This window comes from Hippopotamus amphibius, chromosome 14 (assembly GCF_030028045.1).
Source record: "Hippopotamus amphibius kiboko isolate mHipAmp2 chromosome 14, mHipAmp2.hap2, whole genome shotgun sequence".
NCBI classification, from domain to species: Eukaryota; Metazoa; Chordata; class Mammalia; order Artiodactyla; family Hippopotamidae; genus Hippopotamus; species Hippopotamus amphibius.
The window spans coordinates 28,618,246-28,642,013 of record NC_080199.1 but is presented as its reverse complement, the minus strand read 5'-3'; the positions used below and the strand labels follow the sequence as shown (position 1 = coordinate 28,642,013).

Sequence of the window (23,768 nt, the reverse complement as noted above, 5' to 3'; positions counted from 1 at the left end):
ATGCAGTGGTAACAGATTAATAATATTTTTGTTTTCTTACGTTACTTTTTTTGTTTTTTTTTGTTTTTTGTTTTTTTTTTGTTTGTTTGTTTTTTTTTGGCACACGGGCTTAGTTGCTCCGCGGCATGTGGGATCTTCCTGGAGCTGGGATAGAACCCATGACCTCTGCATTGGCAGGCGGATTCTTAACCACTGCGCCACCTAGGAAGCCCTTACGTTACTTTTTAATACATCAGATATTTTGTTGCATAAAATCATATTCTATACTATGGCACTTTTTCACATCAGTATTTTTGTATCATTTTAACATTATTTTCAGTTTCAATTTTCCTTATAATTGAGCAGTAGGGCTTTTTTTTTGCGATATTAAGCATGCTTTATGTTTTTTTAAATAAACTTTAAAAAATTTAGAATAATACTTGATTTATAGAAAAACTGTGAAGTTAGTACAGGAAGTTCTTATATACTTCACAGTTTCCTCTTAGTATATTTGTCACAATGAATGCAACCATATCAATATGTAAGATTAATTACATTTTACTTTTATACCAATTTATGTCAGGCACCACCATGTAAATAAGCCCTCAGTACCTGCATACTAATCCCTATATATCTCTTTATATCCCTTTTTCTTATCTAAACACCAGTACCTCTTGAACTTGTAGCACACTTTTCCTATGCCCGCTGGAACTCACATCCCACCAGAACAAGAGCCTCCTATATCCCTAGCTGGTTGTGTAAGGGTTTCTTATTCTGCCTTGTGCTGGCTGAAACTAGCTTCAGAGGATGCTACCTCCTTGTACAACTCCCGTAAATCTCATACTCAGCCTTGAAGTAATTTACATTTCTCCTAATTCCTGTTTGTTATTTGCAGACCAGTCTCCCTCACTCCTAAGACTGCCAAATTTTGAATTTTATGTCATCAAAGTATTCAAGAGTTCTTTTCTTTGCAGTAATGTGCAGTTATTCTGACCCCTTCTGCTTTACTTCTCTAAGACAGTATCTCATTGTGACTCTCAAACTGTGCTTTTGTCAGAATTCTTGTGGGTTATGTCATTACATTGCTTCCAGTGTAATTGATTGCCCTCTTTTCCTCCAAGATTCTTATCCTTCTCCTTTCCTTGGCAACTCACTTTCTGTATCATACTCTTGCCATCACCAATAATTTCAAATTTACACATACATCAGCTCAGGTTCAAAGATTATATTCTTTGCACTCCATTCTCTAAACCCACACTATCTCTCTATTACTGACTCAAAACATTGTTTCAGTTTCACTGGGGCTTGCTATCTATTGATCCTAGTGTTATTTTATGTCACTTCCTGGCTCCCATTTCCCTGTCAATATTCTCATCTGTCTTCTCAGTTTACTACTAAAATCTGTGAGCATTCAGTAACATAGCTCCTTTCCTCCTCTATCCACTCAGAAATTCTCCAATCCTAGTTAAATTCAGTTCTCTGTATATCACTTGTATAGGTGACCATGTTTAGAAAACAGTGATTACAAAAGTCACACAGTACTCATGAGTGTACTCATGCATGTGTGGGCACAGACACACACACGGTGACTGAGCCCACTTCAAATATGTGACTACGTAAACCTGGCAATAACACAATTATACATTGTCTTGACTAAGCCTCTGCCACTCTACCAGAAATAGTTTATTGTGATTATATTTTTACTCCTTGAATATCTTCTTTTTCCTTTTCTTTCTCAGATTTGACCTGCTTCCTTTTTCCCTTTTTCTCCAAGAAAACTGAAACAACGAGATGAGACCATTCTCCAACTTTTACTACCATGTCTACTTACCAGCACTAGAGCACGTATGTCCATTGTCTCTCCCATCCTTAAGAATAAACTGCACCTGAGCCTACCTAAACCTAGACATTTACTTACTGGATTCCATCACTTCTCCCATAGTTGAGGATATCAGTCTACAAATGGTTCCCTTTCTCTTCCACATGTTCAGTTTCTCCCAGTATAAAAAGTATTTCTTACCTCTGTTCTAGTTTTCCTTTGCTGCTTTATTCTCCTCTATATGGCACTGTGATCAATGATGCATTTCTGAGACATCTTCTTTCACTCTGTGTTTACATGACTTTTTCATGTCCTTGTCCAGTCTCCTGGAGTATCATATATGAACTTATGGTTCCCCAGATTGTTGAATATATTTAAGTGTGACATTTATTTTCCCCACATGCTGAATGCACATAGTTAAGTAAGGTTTCATGAAATTATCATAGCTGGGTAACAAGCACACAATGAAATATTATTGGAATTTAAAAAGCCCCTCTATGTCCCTTTCCAGGCATTGGCTCCCTAAGGTAACTGGCATTCTGATACCTAACAGAATAGAAGCTTTGTCTGTTTTTGAACAATATGTAAGTATAATCATTAAGTAACTCTATTGTGTCTAGGTTCTCTTACTAAATATTATTTTGTTAGATTCATCCATGTTGTTCCCTCAAGTAGCCATTTGTTCATTCCCATAGGAGCATATTATTTCGCTGCAGAAATATATAACAATTTATTTGATAGTTTTCAACTGAGGGCTATTTGCTTTGTTTCCAGTTTAAGCTATAGCCTGAATAGTACTGCAAAAATATTGTTTTTATACCTAATGATGGTAAACATTTATTTTTCTCTTTTTGTTACTCTTTTTTTCTTGATATGTTTCAGCTTTATATGGTATTCTAATATCTTGATATGGATGCTGAAATACATTTCAACTGTTTATAATATTTATTGCATTTTCTTAGAAAACTAAGTTATTTAAAAGTGAATTTAAAAAGAAAATTGAAGGGTTGGTTATTTTTTTTCATTACAACAACATTTTTGACTGCTTCTTATGTGTTAGATACTTTGCAGTCTATTTTACATGCATTTTATTATTTAATCGTGCCAACTTTATGACATGGGTTCTGGTATTATTCTTATTTTCTCTACAGCTTAGCAACATTAAATACCTTAACATAGAAATAATTGGCAGAGATGTTATTCTAACTGAATCTGATACTAAACCTTCAATTCATAATGTGAACTCTCTGGTGAACACAGAAATCACAGAGAACAGTTACAGAACTTTGTAGTACACCAAAGAAATGGAAAAGGACAGAGAAATATTAAAGTAACTCAGCAATAAGAAATGTAAACATTTCTTATTTTTAAAGTGTGATTTAATAAAAATATGGATAATTTTTTTTAGAAATCAGAAAAAAAAACAAGAATCAAAAAAAGGAAGTTTTCTTTTATGCCATATATTAGACATACATCGCCTCTTTTTTTAAAAGCTATTTATTAGAATATAATTGCTTTACACTGCTGTGCCAGTTTTTGAGGTACACCAAAGTAAATCAGCTATATTTATACACATATCCCGATATTCCCTCCCTCCCGCAACTCCCTCCAAATCTCCCTATCCTGGCCCTCTAAGTCATCACCCATCATCGAGTTGATCTCCCTATGTTATGCAGCACATTCCCACTAGCTATCTATTTTACATTTGGTAGTGTATCTATGTCTATGCTACTCTCTCACTTCGTCCCAGCTTCCCCTTCACCCCCTCAACACCCAGTGTCCTCACGTCCATTCTGTACATATGCATCTTTCTTCTTGCCCTGTCACTAGGTTCATCAGTACCATTTATTTAGATTCCACATACATGAGTCTGCATACAGTATTTGTTTTTCTCTTTCTGGCTTACTTTGCTCTGTATGACAGACTCTAGGTCCATCCACCTCACTACAAATAACTCAATTTTGTTCCTTTCCATGGCTGAGTAATATTCCATTATATATATGTGCCACATCTTCTTTATCCATTCATCTGTTGATGGGCATTTAGGCTGCTTCCACGTCCTGGCTATTGTACATAGTGCTGCAGTGAACACTGTGATACATGCTTCTTTTTTGGATTATGGTTTTCTCAGGGTATATGCCCAGGAGTGGGATTGCTGGGTCATATGGTAGTTCCATTTTTAGTTTTTTAAGGAACCTCCATACTGTTTTCCATAGTGGCTGTACCAACTTACATTCTCACCAACAGTGAGGGAGGGGTCCCTTTTCTCCACACCCTCTCCAGCATTTATTGTTTCTAGATGTTTTGATGATGGCCATTCTGACTTGTGTGAGGTGATACCTCATTGTGGCTCTGACTTGCATTTCTCTAATGATTAGTGATGTTGAGCATCTTTTCACGTGTTTGTTAGCCATCTGCATGTCTTCTTTGGAGAAATGTCTATGTAGGTCTTCCGCCCATTTGTGGATTGGGTTATTTCCTCTTCTGGTATAAAGCTTCATGAGCTACTTGTATACTTTGGAGATTAATCCTTTGTCCATTGCTTTGTTGGCAACTATTTTCTCCCATTCTGAGGGTTGTCTTCTTGTCTTGTTTATGGTTTCTTTTGCTGTGCAAAAGCTTTTAAGTTTCATTAGGTCCCATTTGTTTACTTTTGAGTTTATTTCCATTATTCTAGAAGGTGGGTCAAAAAGGATCGTGCTTTGATGTATGTCACAGAGTGTTCTGCCTATGTTTTCCTCTAGGAGTTTTATGGTGTCTGGCCTTACATTTAGGTCTTTAACCCATTTTGAATTTATTTTTGGGTATGGTGTTAGGAAGTGTTCCAATTTCATTCTTTTACATGTAGCTGTCCAGTTTTCCCAGCACCACTTATTAAAGAGGCTGTCTTTTTTCCATTGTATATTCTTGCCTCCTTTGTCATAGATTAGCTGACCGTAGTTTATCTCTGGGCTTTCTGTCCTGTTCCACTGATCTATATTTCTGTTTGTGTGCCAGTACCATACTGTCTTGATCACTGTAGGCTTGTAGTATAGTTTGAAGTCAGGAAGCCTGACTCCACCAACTCCGTCTTCCCTTCTCAAGATTGCTTTGGCTATTCGGGGTCTTTTGTGTTTCCGTACAAATCATAAAATTTCTTGTGCTAGTTTTGTGAAAAATGCCACTGGTAATTTGATAGGGATTGCATTGAATCTGTAAATTGCTTTGGGTAGGATAGTCATTTTCACAGTGTTGATTCTTCCAATCCAAGAACATGGTATGTCCCTCCATCTGTTTGTATTGTCTTTGATTTCTTTCATCTGTGTCTTATAGTTTTCTGCACACAGGTCTTTTGCCTTCTTAGGCAAGTTCATAGTAATCTTCATTTTAACAGCATTGTTAGTTCAAAGGATTCATGAATGAATCCATATAAATATAATATAGCTCACCTTAAATACACCAGCATCTCCAACATTTGAGACATACTGTGAAATCAATAAATATTTGGCAAAAGGATAGATTTATGAATAATAGTACTGTTATTTGCCTTATGAAATTTTCTTGCTGAATAATCTTCAAGAAGATCAAAAATAAAACAAGTTATTTTAGGGAAATAGCTATTTCCATTAAAAGAAACAAGGATAAAATAATGCAGATAACCTTTCTTTGATTGTTGGTCTTCTGATTTAAGTGGTTCTTTACAATAATTTTATCAGAGCATATTTTCAGACTCAAAATTTCCACTTATGATGTATTCAAAGTATAATTGCTTCCCCTGATCTTATTTTTAATCTCACCATTAACGACTTTTCCTGATTATCTACAGTTTAGCAAATTACAGTTCATTTTGTTGTTCCAGATTTTAAAACTTCAGCTAATTTACTTAGACGCTGAATTTGTTTTGAAATATAATTTCAAGAATTGATCATTTATATTTTAAATCTGTGCATCACCAATATAAAACTTCAAATAACTGCTCTTACCAGTATATTTATCTGTTTGCTTATCTGTTTTGCTACAATAGAGTTTTATTACAACAGCTTTCTCTTTACACTTAATGCACTTATGCTTATGGATTTCATTATCTTTTAAGAGATAAAGAAGTGAATTATCAATACATAGGGAACACTATATTACAGATGTTAGTCCCTAAACAAATAATTAAGCACATTTTTACCCAAGATTTAAAATGCCCATTATTAAGAAAACAACAATTGTGGGAAACTTAAAGTAAAGAATAATTATAGGTTAATTTATGTTCTAAAGTTGCCAAGTGCTAAAAGAGGAAGGAACTATATATTTGTCCTAGTACAGAAAAGTAGAGGTCATCATTTATTCATTCAGTAATTATTTGTGAATGCCTAATATGTGCCAAGCCTCATTCTTTGTATGGATAAAAGAGCAGTTAATGAAATACAGTAAACTCTCTGTTCATGTTTCACTGAGTTTGCATTTTAGAGAGAGAATGAGGAAGTCAATAAACACACACACACAGACACCCTCATACACAATGTTACAGTGTCTTATATGATACTAAAAACTTTGAGGAAAAATAAAGTTAGAAAATAAGAATTTTGACATTTACCCTGAGTTGCAAAGTTACGTTATTAGTCTTATCTTTAACACAAAGATTTTGGTTGCTTTTTGGGGAATAGACTCTAGAGGCACAAAAGCTGTAGCTTGGAGATGAGTTAGGATACCACTGATATAATCTAGACAACAGAGTATGTACAGTAATTGTGGTAATTGTGGAGGTGGCAAGGAATCATCATAGTCTATACATATTCTGAATGTAAAACTATTGGAATTTGCTGAAAAAAGACTGAAAGAGAAATAATACTCTACAATTCGATTTGAGGAATGGAAAAATGGGGTTGCTATTAATTAAGATGGCAAAAACTACAGAATGAATGAGTCTTTGGAGGAAGAGTCAGGTTTTATTTTACACGTGTTAAGATTGAAATATTAGATATCCATTGAGTCAGTAATTGAATGTGAAGTTATACTAAATCAGACAAAATAGGTTAGTTAAGAAGAACTACTAGAGAAAATGGTGAATTTAGCATCAAGGTAAAAGAATTAGTTCACTAAATGAGTATTCTGGCCAGGGGTCAAACCTGGACCTCTGAGACAGCAGCACAGGTTCTGGGACATTGGACCACCAGAGAACTACTGACCCCATGGAATATTAATCAACAAGTGCTCCCCCAGAGTTCTCATTCTCAACACCAAGCTCCAAATCCAACCAAAGTCCAGCAAGTTCCACTGTGTGACTCCACAAGCCAAACAGAACAGAGTTAAGAGGAATTACTACTAGGCAACAAAGGGAAAGGAGACAGCAAATACTATAAATTAGACAAAGTGAGAAAACAAAGAAACACCTTGCAGGCAAAGGAGCAGGAAAACAACCCACAAGACCAAATAAATGAAGAAGAAATTGGCAAACTGTCTGAAAAAGAATTCAGAGTAATGATAGTAAAGATGATCCAAAACCTTTAAAATAAAATAGAGAAAATACAAGAAACATTTAATAAGGACCTGGAAGAACTAAAGAGCAAACAAACAGTAATGAACAACACAATAAATGAAATTAAAAATACTCTAGATGGTATAAACAGCAGAATAATGGAGGCAGAAGAACACATGAGTTGGAAAATAGAATGGAGGAAATAACTGCCACAGAGAAGGAAAAAGAAAAATAAGAAAAAGAATGGAAGACAGCCTCAGAGACCTCAGGGATAACATTAAGTGTACCAACATTCGAATCATAGGTGTCCCAGAATAAGAATAAAAAAAGAAAGGGTCTGAGAAAATATCTGAGGAGATTATGGTGGAAAACTTACCCCACATGGGAAAGGAAATCGTAAACCAAGTCAAAGAAGTGCAGAGAGTCCCATACAGAATAAGCCCAAGGAAAAAAACACCAATGCACTTATTAATCAAAGTAACGAAAATTAAACACAATGAAAAAATATTAAAGGCAGCAAGAAAAACGGAACAAATAACATATAAGGGAAAACCCATAAGGATAACAGCTGATCTCTCTGTAGAAACTCTGCAGGCAAGAAGGGAGTGGCAGGAGATAAAGTCTTGAAAGAGAAAAACCTTCAGTCAAAAATCCTCTAGCCAGAAAGAATCTCATTCAGATTTGAGGGAGAAATCAAAAGCTTTACAGACAAGCAAAAGTTAAGCGAATTCAGCGCCACAAAACCAGGATTGCAACAATTGCTAAAGGAAGTCCTCTAGGCAGTAAACACAAGAGAAGGAAAAGATCTACAAAAACAAACCCAAAACAATTAAGAAAATGGTAATATGAACATACATGTCAATAATCACCTTAAATGTAAATGGATTAAATGCTCCACCCAAAAGACACAGACTGGCTGAATGGATACAAAAACAAGACCCTGAAATATGCTGCCTACAAAAAACCCACTTCATACCAAGGGACACATATAGACTGAAAGTAAGGGGATGGAAAAAGATATTCCATGCAAATGGAAGTCAAAAGAAAGCTGGAGTAGCAATACTTATATCAGACAAATTAGACTTGAAAGTAAAGACTATTAAAAGAGACAAGGAAGGACACTACATGATGATCAAGGGATCAATGCAAGAAGAACACATAACAATTGTAAATAACTATGCACCCAACATACGAGCACCTCAATACATAAGGCAAATGCTAACAGCCATAAAAGGGGAAATGGACAGTAATATAATAATAGTAGGAAACTTTAACACCCCACTTACACCAATGGACAGATCATCCAAACAGAAAATAAATAAGGACACACAAGCTTTAAATGGCACATTAGACCATCCTGACTTAATGATATTTATAGGACATTCCATACAAAAACTACAGAATATACTTTCTTCTCAAGTGCACATGGAACATTCTCTAGGATAGATCACATCTTGGGTCATAAATCAAGCCTCAGTAAATTCAAGAAAACTGAAATTGTATCAAGCATCGTCTCCGACAACAACGCCATGAGACTAAATATCAATTACAGGAAAAAAACTGTAAAAATTACAAACACATGGAGACTAAACAATACGCTATTAAACAACCAAGAAGTCAGTGCAGAAATCAAAAAGGAAAGCAAAAAATACCTAGAAACAAGTGAAAATGAAAACACAATGACTCAAAACCTATGGGATGCAGCAAAAGCTGTCTAAGAGGGAAGGTTATAGCAATACAATCCTACCTCAAGAAACAAGAAAAATCTCGAATAAACAACCTAAGCTTACATCTAAAACAATTAGAGAAAGAAGGACAAAAATACCCCAAAGTGAGTAGAAGGAAAGAAATCATAAAGATCAGAGCAGAAATAAATGAAAAAGAAAGGAAAGAAACAATAGCAAAGATCAATAAAACTAAAAGCTGGTTCTTTGAGAAGATAAACAAAATTGATAAACCATTAGCCAGACTCATCAGGAAAAAAAGGGAGAAGACACAAATCAACAGAATTAGAAATGAAAAAGGAGAAGTAACAACGGACACCTCAGAAATACAAAACATCATGAGAGACTACTACAAGCAACTCTACGCCAATAAATTGGATAACCTGGAAGAAATGGATAAATTCTTAGACAAGTAGAATCTTCCAAGACTGAACCAGGAAGAAATAGAAACCATGAATAGACCAATCACAAGCACTGAAATTGAGACTGTGATTAACAATCTCCCAACAAACAAAAGCCCAGGGCCAGATGGATTCACAGGCGAATTCTATCAAACATTTCGAGAAGAGCTAACACCTATCTTTCTCAAACTCATCCAAAAAATATCAGAAGGAGGAACACTCCCAAACTCATTCTACAAGGCCACCATCACCCTGATACCAAAACCAGACAAAAATGTCACAAGAAAGAAAATTACAGACAAATATCACTGTTGAATATACATGTAAAAATCCTCAACAAAATACTAGCTAACAGAATCCAACAGCACATTAAAAAGATCATACACCATGATCAAGTGGGGTTTATCCCTAGGATGCAAGGATTCTTCAATATACACAAATCAATCAATGTGATACATCATATTAACAAACTGAAGAATAAAAACCATGTGATCATGTCAATAGATGCACAAAAATCTTTTGACAAAGTTCAACATCCATTTATGACAAAAACTCTCCAGAAAGTGGGCAAAGAAAGAAAATACCTCAACATAATAAAAGCCATATATGACAAACCAACAGCCAACATCATTCTTAATGGTGAAAAAACTGAAAGCACTCCCTCTAAGGACAGGAATACGACAAGGGTGTCCACTCTCACCATTATTATTCAACACAGTTTTGGAAGTTTTAGCCACAGCAGTCAGAGAAGAAAATGAAATAAAAGGAATCCAAATTGGAAAAGAAGTAGAATTGTCACTCTTTGCAGATGACATGATATTACACATAGAAAACCCAAAAGACTCTACCAGAAAACTGCTAGCACTAATTGATGAATTTCGTGAAGTAGCAGGATACAAAATTAATGCACAGAAATCTCTTGCATTCCTATACACTAACAAAGAACGAACAGAAGGAAAAATTAAGGAAACACTCCCTTCTACCACTGGAACAAAGTGAATAAAATACCTAGGAATAAGGAGGCAAAAGACCTGTGTGCAGAAAACTATAAACACAGATGAAAGAAATCAAAGACAATACAGATGGAGGGACATACCATGTTCTTGGATTGGAAGAATCAACACTGTGAAAATGACTATCCTACCCAAAGCAATTTACAGATTCAATGCAATCCCTATCAAATTACCAGTGGCATTTTTCACAAAACTAGCACAAGAAATTTTATGATTTGTACGGAAACACAAAAGACCCCGAATAGCCAAAGCAATCTTGAGAAGGGAAGACGGAGTTGGTGGAGTCAGGCTTCCTGACTTCAAACTATACTACAAGCCTACAGTGATCAAGACAGTATGGTACTGGCACACAAACAGAAATATAGATCAGTGGAACAGGACAGAAAGCCCAGAGATAAACTACGGTCAGCTAATCTATGACAAAGGAGGCAAGAATATACAATGGAAAAAAGACAGCCTCTTTAATAAGTGGTGCTGGGAAAACTGGACAGCTACATGTAAAAGAATGAAATTGGAACACTTCCTAACACCATACCCAAAAATAAATTCAAAATGGGTTAAAGACCTAAATGTAAGGCCAGACACCATAAAACTCCTAGAGGAAAACATAGGCAGAACACTCTGTGACATACATCAAAGCAAGATCCTTTTTGACCCACCTTCTAGAATAATGGAAATAAACTCAAAAGTAAACAAATGGGACCTAATGAAACTTAAAAGCTTTTGCACAGCAAAAGAAACCATAAACAAGACAAGAAGACAACCCTCAGAATGGGAGAAAATAGTTGCCAACAAAGCAATGGACAAAGGATTAATCTCCAAAGTATACAAGTAGCTCATGAAGCTTTATACCAGAAGAGGAAATAACCCAATCCACAAATGGGCGGAAGACCTACATAGACATTTCTCCAAAGAAGACATGCAGATGGCTAACAAACACGTGAAAAGATGCTCAACATCACTAATCATTAGAGAAATGCAAGTCAGAGCCACAATGAGGTATCACCTCACACAAGTCAGAATGGCCATCATCAAAACATCTAGAAACAATAAATGCTGGAGAGGGTGTGGAGAAAAGGGACCCCTCCCTCACTGTTGGTGAGAATGTAAGTTGGTACAGCCACTATGGAAAACAGTATGGAGGTTCCTTAAAAAACTAAAAATGGAACTACCATATGACCCAGCAATCCCACTCCTGGGCATATACCCTGAGAAAACCATAATCCAAAAAAGAAGCATGTATCACAGTGTTCACTGCAGCACTATGTACAATAGCCAGGACGTGGAAGCAGCCTAAATGCCCATCAACAGATGAATGGATAAAGAAGATGTGGCACATATATATAATGGAATATTACTCAGCCATGGAAAGGAACGAAATTGAGTTATTTGTAGTGAGGTGGATGGACCTAGAGTCTGTCATACAGAGCAAAGTAAGCCAGAAAGAGAAAAACAAATACTGTATGCAGACTCATGTATGTGGAATCTAAATAAATGGTACTGATGAACCTAGTGACAGGGCAAGAAGAAAGATGCATATGTACAGAATGGACGTGAGGACACTGGGTGTTGAGGGGGTGAAGGGGAAGCTGGGACGAAGTGAGAGAGTAGCATAGACATAGATACACTACCAAATGTAAAATAGATAGCTAGTGGGAATGTGCTGCATAACATAGGGAGATCAACTCGATGATGGGTGATGACTTAGAGGGCCAGGATAAGGGAGGGTGGGAGGGAGCCACGGGAAGGAGGGGATATGGGGATATATTTATAAATACAGCTGATACAGTGTGTTGTACAGCAAAACTGGCACAGCAGTGTAAAGCAATTATATTCTAATAAAGAGTTAAAAAAATGAAAATTACAGAAATAAACTGTTTAGTGAAAATCAAAATTATGTAAATTACTTTAATTCACTGAGGGATTCTTAATCAAGTGCTTCTGGAAATTATAGATAAGAAAGATTTTTAAAAGTTGGTAAAGTTTGAACTAGATCTTTAAGAATGCATAATATCTTACCATAAAATTTAACTATATTCTCCTTAGTTAGAAAAAATTAAAGTATGGAAGATGTTAACGTATTTGTGGAATGGCACAAAGTTCCGTGTGTTTATTTCCCCAAAGAAATGGTCCCAGACATAGAAGATAAGATAAGTCAGGAGATATTATGGTGTGGATTTTTGTTTCACATACATACCATATTGGTTGCTACAGAAATGAAAAAGTAACCATAAGTCATGTTTATATTAAAAGGTAATATGTTTGTTTTTAGCAGTCATAATTTTTCATGTCATTTAATATTTTTGCAAGACATCGACAATGCTTAGAGAACAGATGTTCCTGATGCTGTTTTTGATGAAAGGGTGCAAGTGGCCTCAAGGTTGTCGAAGCCTACCTGTGCATCCTAGAGAAGGTATCCATCTCCTTCATGCTCACCTATGTTCTACATGAGCTCAGAGTGAAAGAAAAAAGATGATTTCTTAAGCAATTTTACTGAATAAAGACTGGCAGTGAACACTGTGAAAAGGATAAAAAATGTCTACTCCCAAGACAATATAGAAACTATACCGTAAGATATAGCCCAGAATCAGTTCAACATTTACATTTGAGAAAGGTAGAAATGGAAATTAAATTATGTGTGATCAAATAAAGCCATTTGAAATTAGCTTCTAAAATGTTTCAGATTTTGCTCTCTGGAAGAGAACCATATTATTTAGGATAAACTGTCATAAAACAAAACTCAAGATATTTCAAACACATAACACAAGAGAAATTGTTTCCATCACATCCTTACCAGTTTGATAGTGATGCTCACAGGGTGGACCTTCCTGTATAGATTTAGGGACCTGGGTTTCTTTCATTTATAGGGCATCATTCTGAGTCCTAAGTTGGATGCCCTGCAACATGTGGTAGAGAAAGTTCATGAGGGAACTTGCAATAGGATTTTATTGCCTGGAATAGTCCTAGAAGTAACCATATTGTTTCCACTCGCTTTACACTGGTTATAACTCAGTCACATGACCACACCTAGCGAAAAAGGAAGCTTGAAAAATAGTCTATCCCTATGCCTGATAAGAAGAAGGAATTGTTTTTATGTGCCCCCAAATTTCTCTGTCATCTATCTCTTCAATCTGTCTCTTCATGGTCTCTAAGATTTTACTTCTCCTTTCAATCATGAAATATATCCACCCTTTTCTAAGGGAGACAGCCCCAAATCCCTTGCATTTACTCCACCCAACTTAAAGTCCAGGATCTGTAGGTGATTTTCAGACTTTTCCGTGATGTTAGGATGTGGTTTCCTTTGGTCTTGTGACCTGTTATCTGTTCAACCCAAGTCCTGTTATTTCATTTCTATGCATAGTCCATGTACAATAGAGAAATTGAGACAGAAATCCACAAAGAAAAAACTAAACAGAAAACAACAATTTGGAAAATGAGAATGCGAGCTCAAAAGCTACGGGTCTATATCAGCTTGGTGTGGTAGATAGAAAATCATTGATCAGTCCCTGATTTTGCTCCCTAGGAAGAATTCCTTTGCTAATTGTTTTCATGCCCTTTGGGAGGTTTCTTCCTGTCCATCTTTACAGCTTTGTCTGTGTTGGGTGTTGTAGAATAGTTCCACCTATGGCTGGTATATGTTTGGGGACCTATAGGTTGTTTTAAAACAAAAATGATTTGTGTTTGTTTTTCCTCTGTTTTGTTATGGTTTGTGTTTTCTTTGGCAATGCAATTCATTCAAAATTTACCAGGCACCTTGCGATCTACTCACTTCTTGTCAGTTACATGTAGCAGTCAACCTACTGAAGTTCTCTGCTAGACATAAATGATAATCTGAGTTATATCATTGATTATTTATGCCATGCTTCGTATCTCTCAACTTAATAGTTGGAATGATGAAATCACCTGAAACTATAGCTGGGGTGGGAAGATAACAAAATTACATTTATTTTTGTACCATGGCTTGTTTGGTTTGTGGGCCAATACACCTGTGAGGATTCTGACTTTTTCCTTTCCCCATCCACTCTTTATGGTTATTCTGATTCATTGGAAACAAGTTCCTCAGAAGAAAGTCTCTAAACTAATGCTAGTGGGCCAAATCCAGTCATGACTATTCTTCAACAAGCAGTCTATGGACATTTTCTCATTTTAATAGTAATGTTGGGTAGTTGTGATGGAGAACATATGGCATACGATGCCAAAAATATATGTTATCTGACCTTTTACAAATAGTTAACCCCTAACAGATTCACTAAGCTCATTGTATTTCTTCCAACTTATCGCAGATAACATTTTACTGAATGTTTTTGCAATACGTAAAGGGGGTTGCCATCTCTCACTTTGCTATGTCTGTTTCTTTGCTTTCTGTTTCCCAATTGCAAAACTTGTGTCACCTATTTTAGATTTTATTGGGGTAAGCATCTCTTTTCTCTGTAATAAGCTGTCCAGATATCTCAGGATTAACACAATTGAAGATTTATTGTTGTGTTGTTCTTTTCATTGATTATCTAACAGTTTAATGTTTGTATTTAGCATAATGGCCTCCCACTCAGTGTTTTAGAGATAGATCTGTGGTCTTTCCAGCATGTATTTCCACCATCCTTTAAATACATGCTGGAATTTAACACATGCTAGGAATTCAGAGTACATTTGCATCCTTGGTATTAGAACGTAGAGGGGAAAGGAGGAGAAACAGAATACGTGGGAGGTTTTTATGGGCTTATTCTGGAGGTGACATACATCACTTCCACATGGCTGCTACTGACTGCACATGAGAATGGGGAATTTGATCTATCTCTACAGCTAGAAGGAAGGCGTAGGTTTTGATGAGCATGTGTACTCTCTGCCGCAAGAAGACGTTATACATAGTGTCATTCACTTGGAGTAGTAAATGACTTAAATAAACTGTAGCCAGTTGACAAATGTGGTTACCTAGTTAAATTTAAACTCATAAGTTATAAACTCTAAACAAGTAGCATAAACTTTTTGAAATTTAAAATAAGATTCTTGTCTGTACATTATCACACAGACAACACTGCATCTCTGTGTTAATATTTGTCAAATGTGTTTGGATTAAAATATTCTAAATTGAATGATTTGTAGGACAAAAAAATTAATTGGAAATGTTAAGGAGCTAAGATTTGATTTGACTTCAGAATATACTGGGCGCGTGCCCAGTAATTTGGAATGTGGTCATTTGTATATTCTGTTAATACTTTGTTCTTTAAAAATTGGTCATGTGAGAGACTAAAACAACATTTGAATTTGTGAAGAAACCAAATCCATTCTCTTAAAAGAACAATCAAGCTGCATTTACTGAAAAGATCTGAATTTCATATGAAAATCTCCACAGATGAGCATAGATAGATAAATAGGTAGGTAGGTAGGTAGATAGACAGACAGACAGACAGACAGGTAGGTTTAAATTTATAATCCTTTTCACTTACCAAAAAAAGAGAATGTAATTGTAATGTTTACTCCCTTTGGAAATCAACTTTTTGGTTTTGAACCTTTAACAAAATTTAAAATTAAGCTTTAACTCTTCCTGAGTACATACACTTAACAAATGTTTTTGATAGTTTCAAAGATTTATACTGAAATTTGGTGCATCTGTGTATTCAACTTTTATTACAGAAATAACTTTGTGTCATTTGATGTCATTGTAGAACATAACTAAATCTCTTTTTGTTTTACTTGTATGTACATTGGGTGGCATGGGCCACTCAGCTTTAATTTCAATCAGGTAGACGCACTTGTCAGTAGAATGCAAATACATATGCGATAAAATTTTCAAAGCTTGCAATCACATCTGTGAAAGGTTTTCAGGAATCCACCAGGCTAAAACACACTAGTTAAAACACTTTTTTTAATATTTCATGCCAAATAATCATAGTTAAAACTTTATAAACCTCATGTTAAAATTTTAAAAATCTTTAGGCTTAAGGTGATATTTTTTCTTACTGTAAAATATTTGAAATTATGGTAAGTGTATGAGGAAATGTAGAGAAATGTATTATTCGTGGAAAAGATAGTGAAGATTTATCAGGAAAGTCTTCGAAGTTTATCACTGGCTGATCAAAAAAGAGAAAAAAAATTCTCTAGAGTTTTGCCATGTATTAGTTCTCTGATTCTCTTGTTAAACTTCTTTTTTGAGAATTATAATATAATTATTTATCTTAGTAACTTTAAATAACTTTGGCAACATATGTGTTTAATTTTCAAGATGCATTAATTTTGAGAGCTCTAGCTTAAACATATTTGAGTATTTTAATCATTTCATCTTTGTACCATAATATTAGAAAAATGATACGGCTATATTCTATAATCGGTTGTAAAGTGTGCCTCTTAAAACCTTAGTGGCTGTTTTTAAGGAGCAGAATTATATATGTCAAGCATGATTACTTTAGAGCCATCTAAACCTAAAGTGCTGCAGTCAAGTAGTTAATAATTGTTAGTTTCATGTTGTTAGAAATACTAACCATAAATGTTCCCTACCACTTCTACAGACTGCTAAAATATATTATTGAAAATAAAACAAACACATTCTGTTATTCAAAGCCTAATATTAAATCTGCCCAGTAACGTGCTAAAGTTGTTCTAATTTTAAACAGACATTGTCAACCCTTAAAAAATAATTGCCTCTGCAAGGTTTTTAAAGAGTCTTGATATTACTAGCCAACAAGAATAAGAGTCAGAATTCCAATAAAGGTAAGGATCAAAATTAAGACATATTACTCACTTTTGGGGAGAATCAATCTGAAATAATGATATATCTATGTGGAATTGTTATATAAGCAGTTGAAGACAAATTCACATAATTTGAGTTAAAAACTAGGCAATTTATGTGGATTTAGAAGTTGAATTTAAAATATGATTTTATTATTATTATTATTATTATTTCATAGTTGATAGAAAATGACTATCCATGGAGGGTCCTAATGAATTCCGACAGAGGGTTTTGGTAAGGGTGAATTCAATCAGCCAGAAAAGAAAAAAGTATGTCAGATAGGTAAGAGCAATAAAACTTAATGAAGTCAATAGGGAATTCCTAGAAAACTTGAGAATATTGTTTCAGAAAAAGCTATATTTAGTATATAATTCACTTTTTAGTTTATTATTATGAGAGTAAACGAAATATCTGTTAAAGAAATAATAGCATGAAATAGACATATAACTTATAAAAGCAACACCATGTATTCTGCAGGCATCTATTTTATTGTTACATTGTAGCAACTCTAGGTTTAACTTCTCTTTTACTCAGGAATGATATTAAGCTTCATCAAATGCTATTTTTGGCAAATATTGGTTTGTGTTAAAAAATTCTGTCACTCAAAAATCATTGTATTTATATAACTATGTATTTATGTAATATATATGTATATATTTTTATATGTGTGTAAGTGAGTCAAACAGGTAATATCTTCACTTTTTCAAAAGATTTTTAAAATACTTTTATCTAATTAAATATGTTTATATGTATGTTTCGTAATTCTTATCTTTGTTAGGCATCTTTATTATTTTATATACAGTAAGTCCCCTACATACAAACCTTCAAGTTGTGAACTTTCAAAGATGTGATCATGTGTTCGCATGTCTTTCATGTAAGTTAGTTCACGTGTCTGGCATACATTGTCATGTGCATGCATCTTCTACAAGTGGTTGTGCATTTGTGTACTTTACTGTACAGTACTGTATAGAGTACACTAGGACAGTATGTTTATTTCAAGCCCAGGATGTCTGGAAGCAAGCGTAAGAGAGGCAGTGATATAGCTGGTACTGCTAAGAAATGCCAAGTGATAACGATGGAAACAAAAGTGAAAATAATTGAGAGAGTGGAGCAAGGTCAAAAGATGATAGATGTCGCTCATTCTTATAACATTGAACTTCTTGCTGTGCAACACAAGGAAGACCTGATGGGATTGGAGGCCCAGAGAAAGACAGAGACAAGAGGAAGAAGTAACTGAAGAACTAAGAGAGTCACGACACAGGAAATGGCAAGGGGATTTTCTTCATTTGAGGAGGCACTGTTAGTTTTTGAGACACAGGACCAGAACATAGAATGGTACACAAAGGTTGCAGCAGCCCTTCAGAATGCAATCCGGTGCTACTATGTCATTTATGATGAGAAAAAAAAGAGCTAGTACTTAGACATTTTTGGATCGTTTTTTTCAAGAGGGTAAATAAAATTGAATCCAGCAAGGAACCAGAACCTGTGCCATCAACATCAGGCCGGAGTGAAACTGCAACTTGCTCTCCATCTCCTATTGCTGACAAGATCCTTCAGCTCTTCCATCTCCCATCTCCTCTCCCTCCTCCAGTCAGTAACTCTTCTTGGCTCTTCATTTGATGCCAGCCCCTTTATGCCAGCTGTTGTATTTTACTACTGTACTTTTCAAGGTATCGTACTGTACGATTAAAAATGTTTTCTTAATTTTTTGTGTTTGTTTTTTATGTATTATTTGTGTGGAAAGTATTATAAACCTATTACAATATAGTACTACATAGCCGATTTTGTTAGTTGGGTACCTAGGTTAACTTTGTGTTGGACTTACGAACAAATTGGACTTACGAACCTACTCTCAGAACAGAACTCTTTCGTATGGAGGGGACTTACTGTACTGGTTTGTAAGAAAAAAGATTTTAAATTTCTCCTTTTCTCTATGCTTTAAAATAGTTTCAACTATATGTAAACTATCAGTTCTTAAATATGCCTTATATTTAACCCTTGCAGTCATTTGAACTTGGCACTTTTCATGGTGGCAGACAGTGAAAGTGAATGGAACCATCGTTAATTCAGTTTCTCAATTTTTCCTCTGTTAACTCCACTGAACAGTTTTTTTCTAGTTGATTTTCAGTTAAAAGTAGGATTTTATACTAACATCACCTAGAATTCAAATTAACTCCTTTTGGCTAACCACCATCTCAGCATCTTTATAGATCTACTTTCTCTGCTCTTATTGCAGTGGGTAAAGCTGCTCAGCTCTTAACTGAGGCACACCCATATATATATATATTAAATCAATATTTATTGAACTCCTTAACAACTCAATATATACAATACTTCAGAAAGTTTATATAGATTATCTTTAATCTTTATTTCTTTGGTTAAATCTTGGGTCTCTCAGAATCAAATTAAGGTATGTGCCACTGGGTTGGGGATTTTGTGGTGTTTTACCATGTATTTCATTACACAGAAGTTTTCTTGAAATTGGCTGGTGACCTAGTGCCAGTCTAACCCAATCCATGACCAGCCTATCCCAGCACATAATTTTATAGGGTAGTTATTATTATTTCTCCTTTCTGTAGTCATAAACTTGAGGGCCCTTGATATTAAGTAACCTACTCAAAATCCTTCACTCAACAAATATTTATTAGGCAAACAATGGATGCCCAGTTTCAAAGTTATATATGCTGAAGTCTTAAGTAAATCCACTGCTTTTCAAATCAGAGATAATTCATTGAAATTGTTTATCTAAAGTACACCACCTCTCACCTAGTCTCCTTATTCATGCTAGGAATTCTGGAGATAAAATAGAATGAATCTTTGGCCCACAAGAAACTCATATTGGGTAAAAAGAAATACAGTATAAAAATCTGAAGATATTTTAAAGATTTTTAATTAACTTTTTTAAAGCAATGAGGAACCTCCCACATTTTGAAAAAGATTACTAAATATGTGACATATATCCTCCCATATATTTTGCTATCAAAAATTGATGCGTACACCTCATCAAAAATGTCACTCAGTATATTTTCTACCACATCTTTTCTCTTAAATATATATAACATTTTTATTCATAACAAATATTTGAAAGAATTTTCTAATAACTATAGTTTTACTAATATTCTCTTATCATTAAATGTTCTGGACACACTCAATATTCATTGCAAAATTGACTTTTTATTTCCTTATTTATGTAATAATATACTTGAAACATGGTAATATAAAACAGCCCAGCTATTTTTGAGCTGCTGGTAATATTATGTAACTTGACCTCGTTGTTAGGTACATGAATGTGCTTTTTGATAAATCATGACACTACATACTTGTGATCATCTATTTCTTTATATATTCAATTAATTCTATTAAAGAGTTTGTTAAAAACATGTTTTGAGCCATGTTTGGGAACCATTGGCCAAGCTGAGGATACAGTGAGAAGCAAGGAGAAGAGGGGAATACAGAACCCATTCTAGATAAAACTTTGGAAGTTTTACTGACTGTTTTTGTGGGAAAAAGTTTACTGAAGAGTTAGTGATTATATAAAATTTCATTCCTGGGAAATGGATTCTGTTGTTTTCAAATTAATGGGATTTTCATGCAGAGGAGGAATTCCGAGAACTTCGAGAACAACCTAGTGACCCTCAAGCTGAACAAGAACTAATTAATAGTATTGAACAAATGTATTTTTCTACAGACTTATTTGATATTGTTAAATATGAGTTGGAGAAGCTCCCTCCTGTTCTCAATTTGCAAGAATTAGAGGAGTACAGAGACAAATTAAAACAACAGCAAGCTGCAGTCTCTAAAAAAGTAGCAGATTTAACCCTTGAAAAACAGCCTGCTTATGTAAAGGAGCTGGAAAGAGTTACCTCATTACAGAGAGCTCTTCAGTTAGCTGCCATTATGTGCACAAATGGGAGTAGACACTTGAATATCGCAAAGGAAGGTTTTACTCAAGCTAGTTTAGGCCTTCTTGCAAATCAAAGGAAACGTCAGTTGCTGATTGGACTTATGAAATCTCTGAGAACTATAAAAACATTGCAAAGAACAGACATCCACTTAAGTGAAATGCTGGAGGAAGAAGACTATCCAGGAGCTATTCAGCTGTGCCTGGAATGTCGGAAAGCTGCCAGTACTTTTAAACATTATAGTTGCATTAGTGAACTGAATTCAAAGCTACAAGATACTTAAGAGCAAATTGAGGAACAGTTGGATGTTGCTCTGTCCAAAATCTGCAAGAATTTTGACATTAACCGTTACACCAAGGTTCAACAAGCTTATCAACTTCTTGGAAAAACACAGACAGCAATGGATCAACTTCACGTGCACTTCACCCAAGCTATTCATAATACCACGTTTCAAGTTGTTCTTGGTTACATGGAACTATATGCAGGAAACACAGATACAGAGTTCCAAAAGCTGCAATATAAGGATATCTGTACACATGTTACACCGGACAGCTATATTCCGTGCCTTGCTGACCTGTGCAAAGCACTCTGGGAGGTTATGCTCAGTTATTACGGGACTGTGGAATCGCATGAAAAGCATGACAATGAGGATGCTACTTCTGCTTCTGAAGGGAGTAATGATGGGTACTGAAGAAACAAATTTTGATCGTGGCTACATAAAAAAGAAATTAGAACATGGACTTACACGAATATGGCAGGATGTTCAGCTAAAAGTAAAAACCTACTTGCTTGGAACTGATTTGTCTGTATTCAAATATGATGATTTCATCTTTGTTTTGGATATAATCAGCAGGTTGATGCAAGTTGGAGAAGAATTTTGTGGTAGCAAGTCTGAAGTTTTGCAAGAGTCTATTAGAAAACAAAGTGTCAATTATTTTAAGAACTACTATAGAACACGACTTGATGAACTGAGAATGTTTCTAGAGAATGAGACCTGGGAACTTTGTCCTGTCAAGTCAAATTTCAGCATTTTGCAACTTCATGAATTTAAATTCATGGAACAGTCACATTCCCCATCAGTTTCACCTAGTAAGCAGCCATCTTCAACTTCCTCAAAAACAGTAGCCTTGTTTGAGCAGTACTGTGGTGGTGGGAATCCATTTGAAATTCAGGCCGACCACAAAGGTGAAGAAACAGAAGACGTCCTGGCTTCTAATGGGTATGAATCTGACGAACAAGAAAAAAGTGCCTATCAGGAGTATGACGGTGACAGCGATGTTCCTGAGGAACTAAAACGAGATTATGTTGATGAGCAGACAGGCGATGCTCCTGTGAAAAGCATTTCTCGAGAGACCCTAAAAAGCAGGAAGAAATAAGATTACAGTCTAAATAAAGTGAATGCACCCATCTTAACAAATACAACATTGAATGTAATAAGACTTGTTGGTAAATATATGCAGATGATGAACATTCTTAAACCAATTGCTTTTGATGTTATCCATTTCATGTCTCAGCGGTTTGATTATTACTTGTATGCAGTATGTACCTTTTTTGGTTGGAATGATTCATTGGAATCAACAGGACTAGGTCTTAGCAGTAGTAGACTAAGAACAACTCTAAACAGAATACAAGAAAGCCTCATTGATCTGGAAGTTTCATTGGATCCTACTGCCACGCTTACAGCAGCAAAAGAAAGAAAGGAGAAAGTACCGAGCCCTCATTTCAGCCACATAGTGGTTTTGACATCTGGGGATACATTGTATGGGTTGGCAGAAAGAGTGGTAGCCACAGAATCCTTGGTATTCTTGGCTGAACAGTTTGAGTTCCTTCAGCCACATCTGGATGCTGTAATGCCTGCAGTCAAGAAACCCTTTCTTCAGCAGTTTTATTCTCAGACCGTCTCAATGGCCAGTGAACTAGGCAAACCAATTTACTGGATTGTAGCTGGGAAAGCCATTGACTATGAACAGACGCTGCTCCTAATGGCTAATGTGAAATGGGATGTCAAAGAAATTATGTCACAGCACAACATGTATGTAGATGTACTGTTAAAGGAATTTGAGCAGTTTAACATAAGGTTAAATGAAGTTTCTAAGAGAGTTCAGATACCCTTGCCTGTGTCTAATATACTTTGGAAACATTGTATACGCCTGGCTAATAGAACTATTGTGAAAGGATATGCCAGCGTCAAGAAGTGTAGTAATGAGGGTCGTGCCTTGATGCAATTGGGTTTTCAACAGTTTTTAGTGAAGCTTGGAAAAGCTAACAGATATTAGACCCACTGCAGATAAAGAATTTGTGGAAACCTATATTAAAGCCTACTATCTAACTGAGAATGACATGGAACGCTGGATCAAAGAGCACAGGGAATATTCAGTGAAGCAGCTGACCAATCTGGTAAATGTTTGCCTGGGATCCCATATCAATGAGAAAGCAAGACAAAAACTTCTATCAGCTATAGATGATATAGACAGACCCAAAAGATAATGAACACGTTTCTTTTTCCTCAATGACATTGATCTTCTCTCACCATACATGACATGAAAGCCAATTTTTCATGCAGTCTTGACAACTGTCTTAAGAAAACTTCGTGCATGTTCTTTCCAACTGGAAAGTGGAAAACATTGAAGTTTGTGTGGTGTTCTCAAATGATTTTTATAAGCCCCGATCTGCTTCTCTTCAATTTTTAGTCTCATTTGTTGTATGCCTTTCTTGAAATGATATTGCCTCATCATAACTATTATGTGACTACAGTCATAC

At 35.3% G+C, this 23,768-nt stretch overlaps 1 protein-coding gene across 1 annotated transcript; it reads left to right on the top strand.

Annotated features, from left to right (window-relative positions):
- The first annotated feature begins 12,701 nt into the window (after nt 1-12,701).
- Nucleotides 12,702-23,495, top strand: LOC130835555 (syndetin-like). The gene is given in 4 exon segments (XM_057707192.1): nt 12,702-12,795; nt 20,702-21,686; nt 21,688-23,260; nt 23,262-23,495. Coding segments are annotated over 4 exon segments (2,886 nt in total).
- The last annotated feature ends 273 nt before the right edge of the window (nt 23,496-23,768 follow it).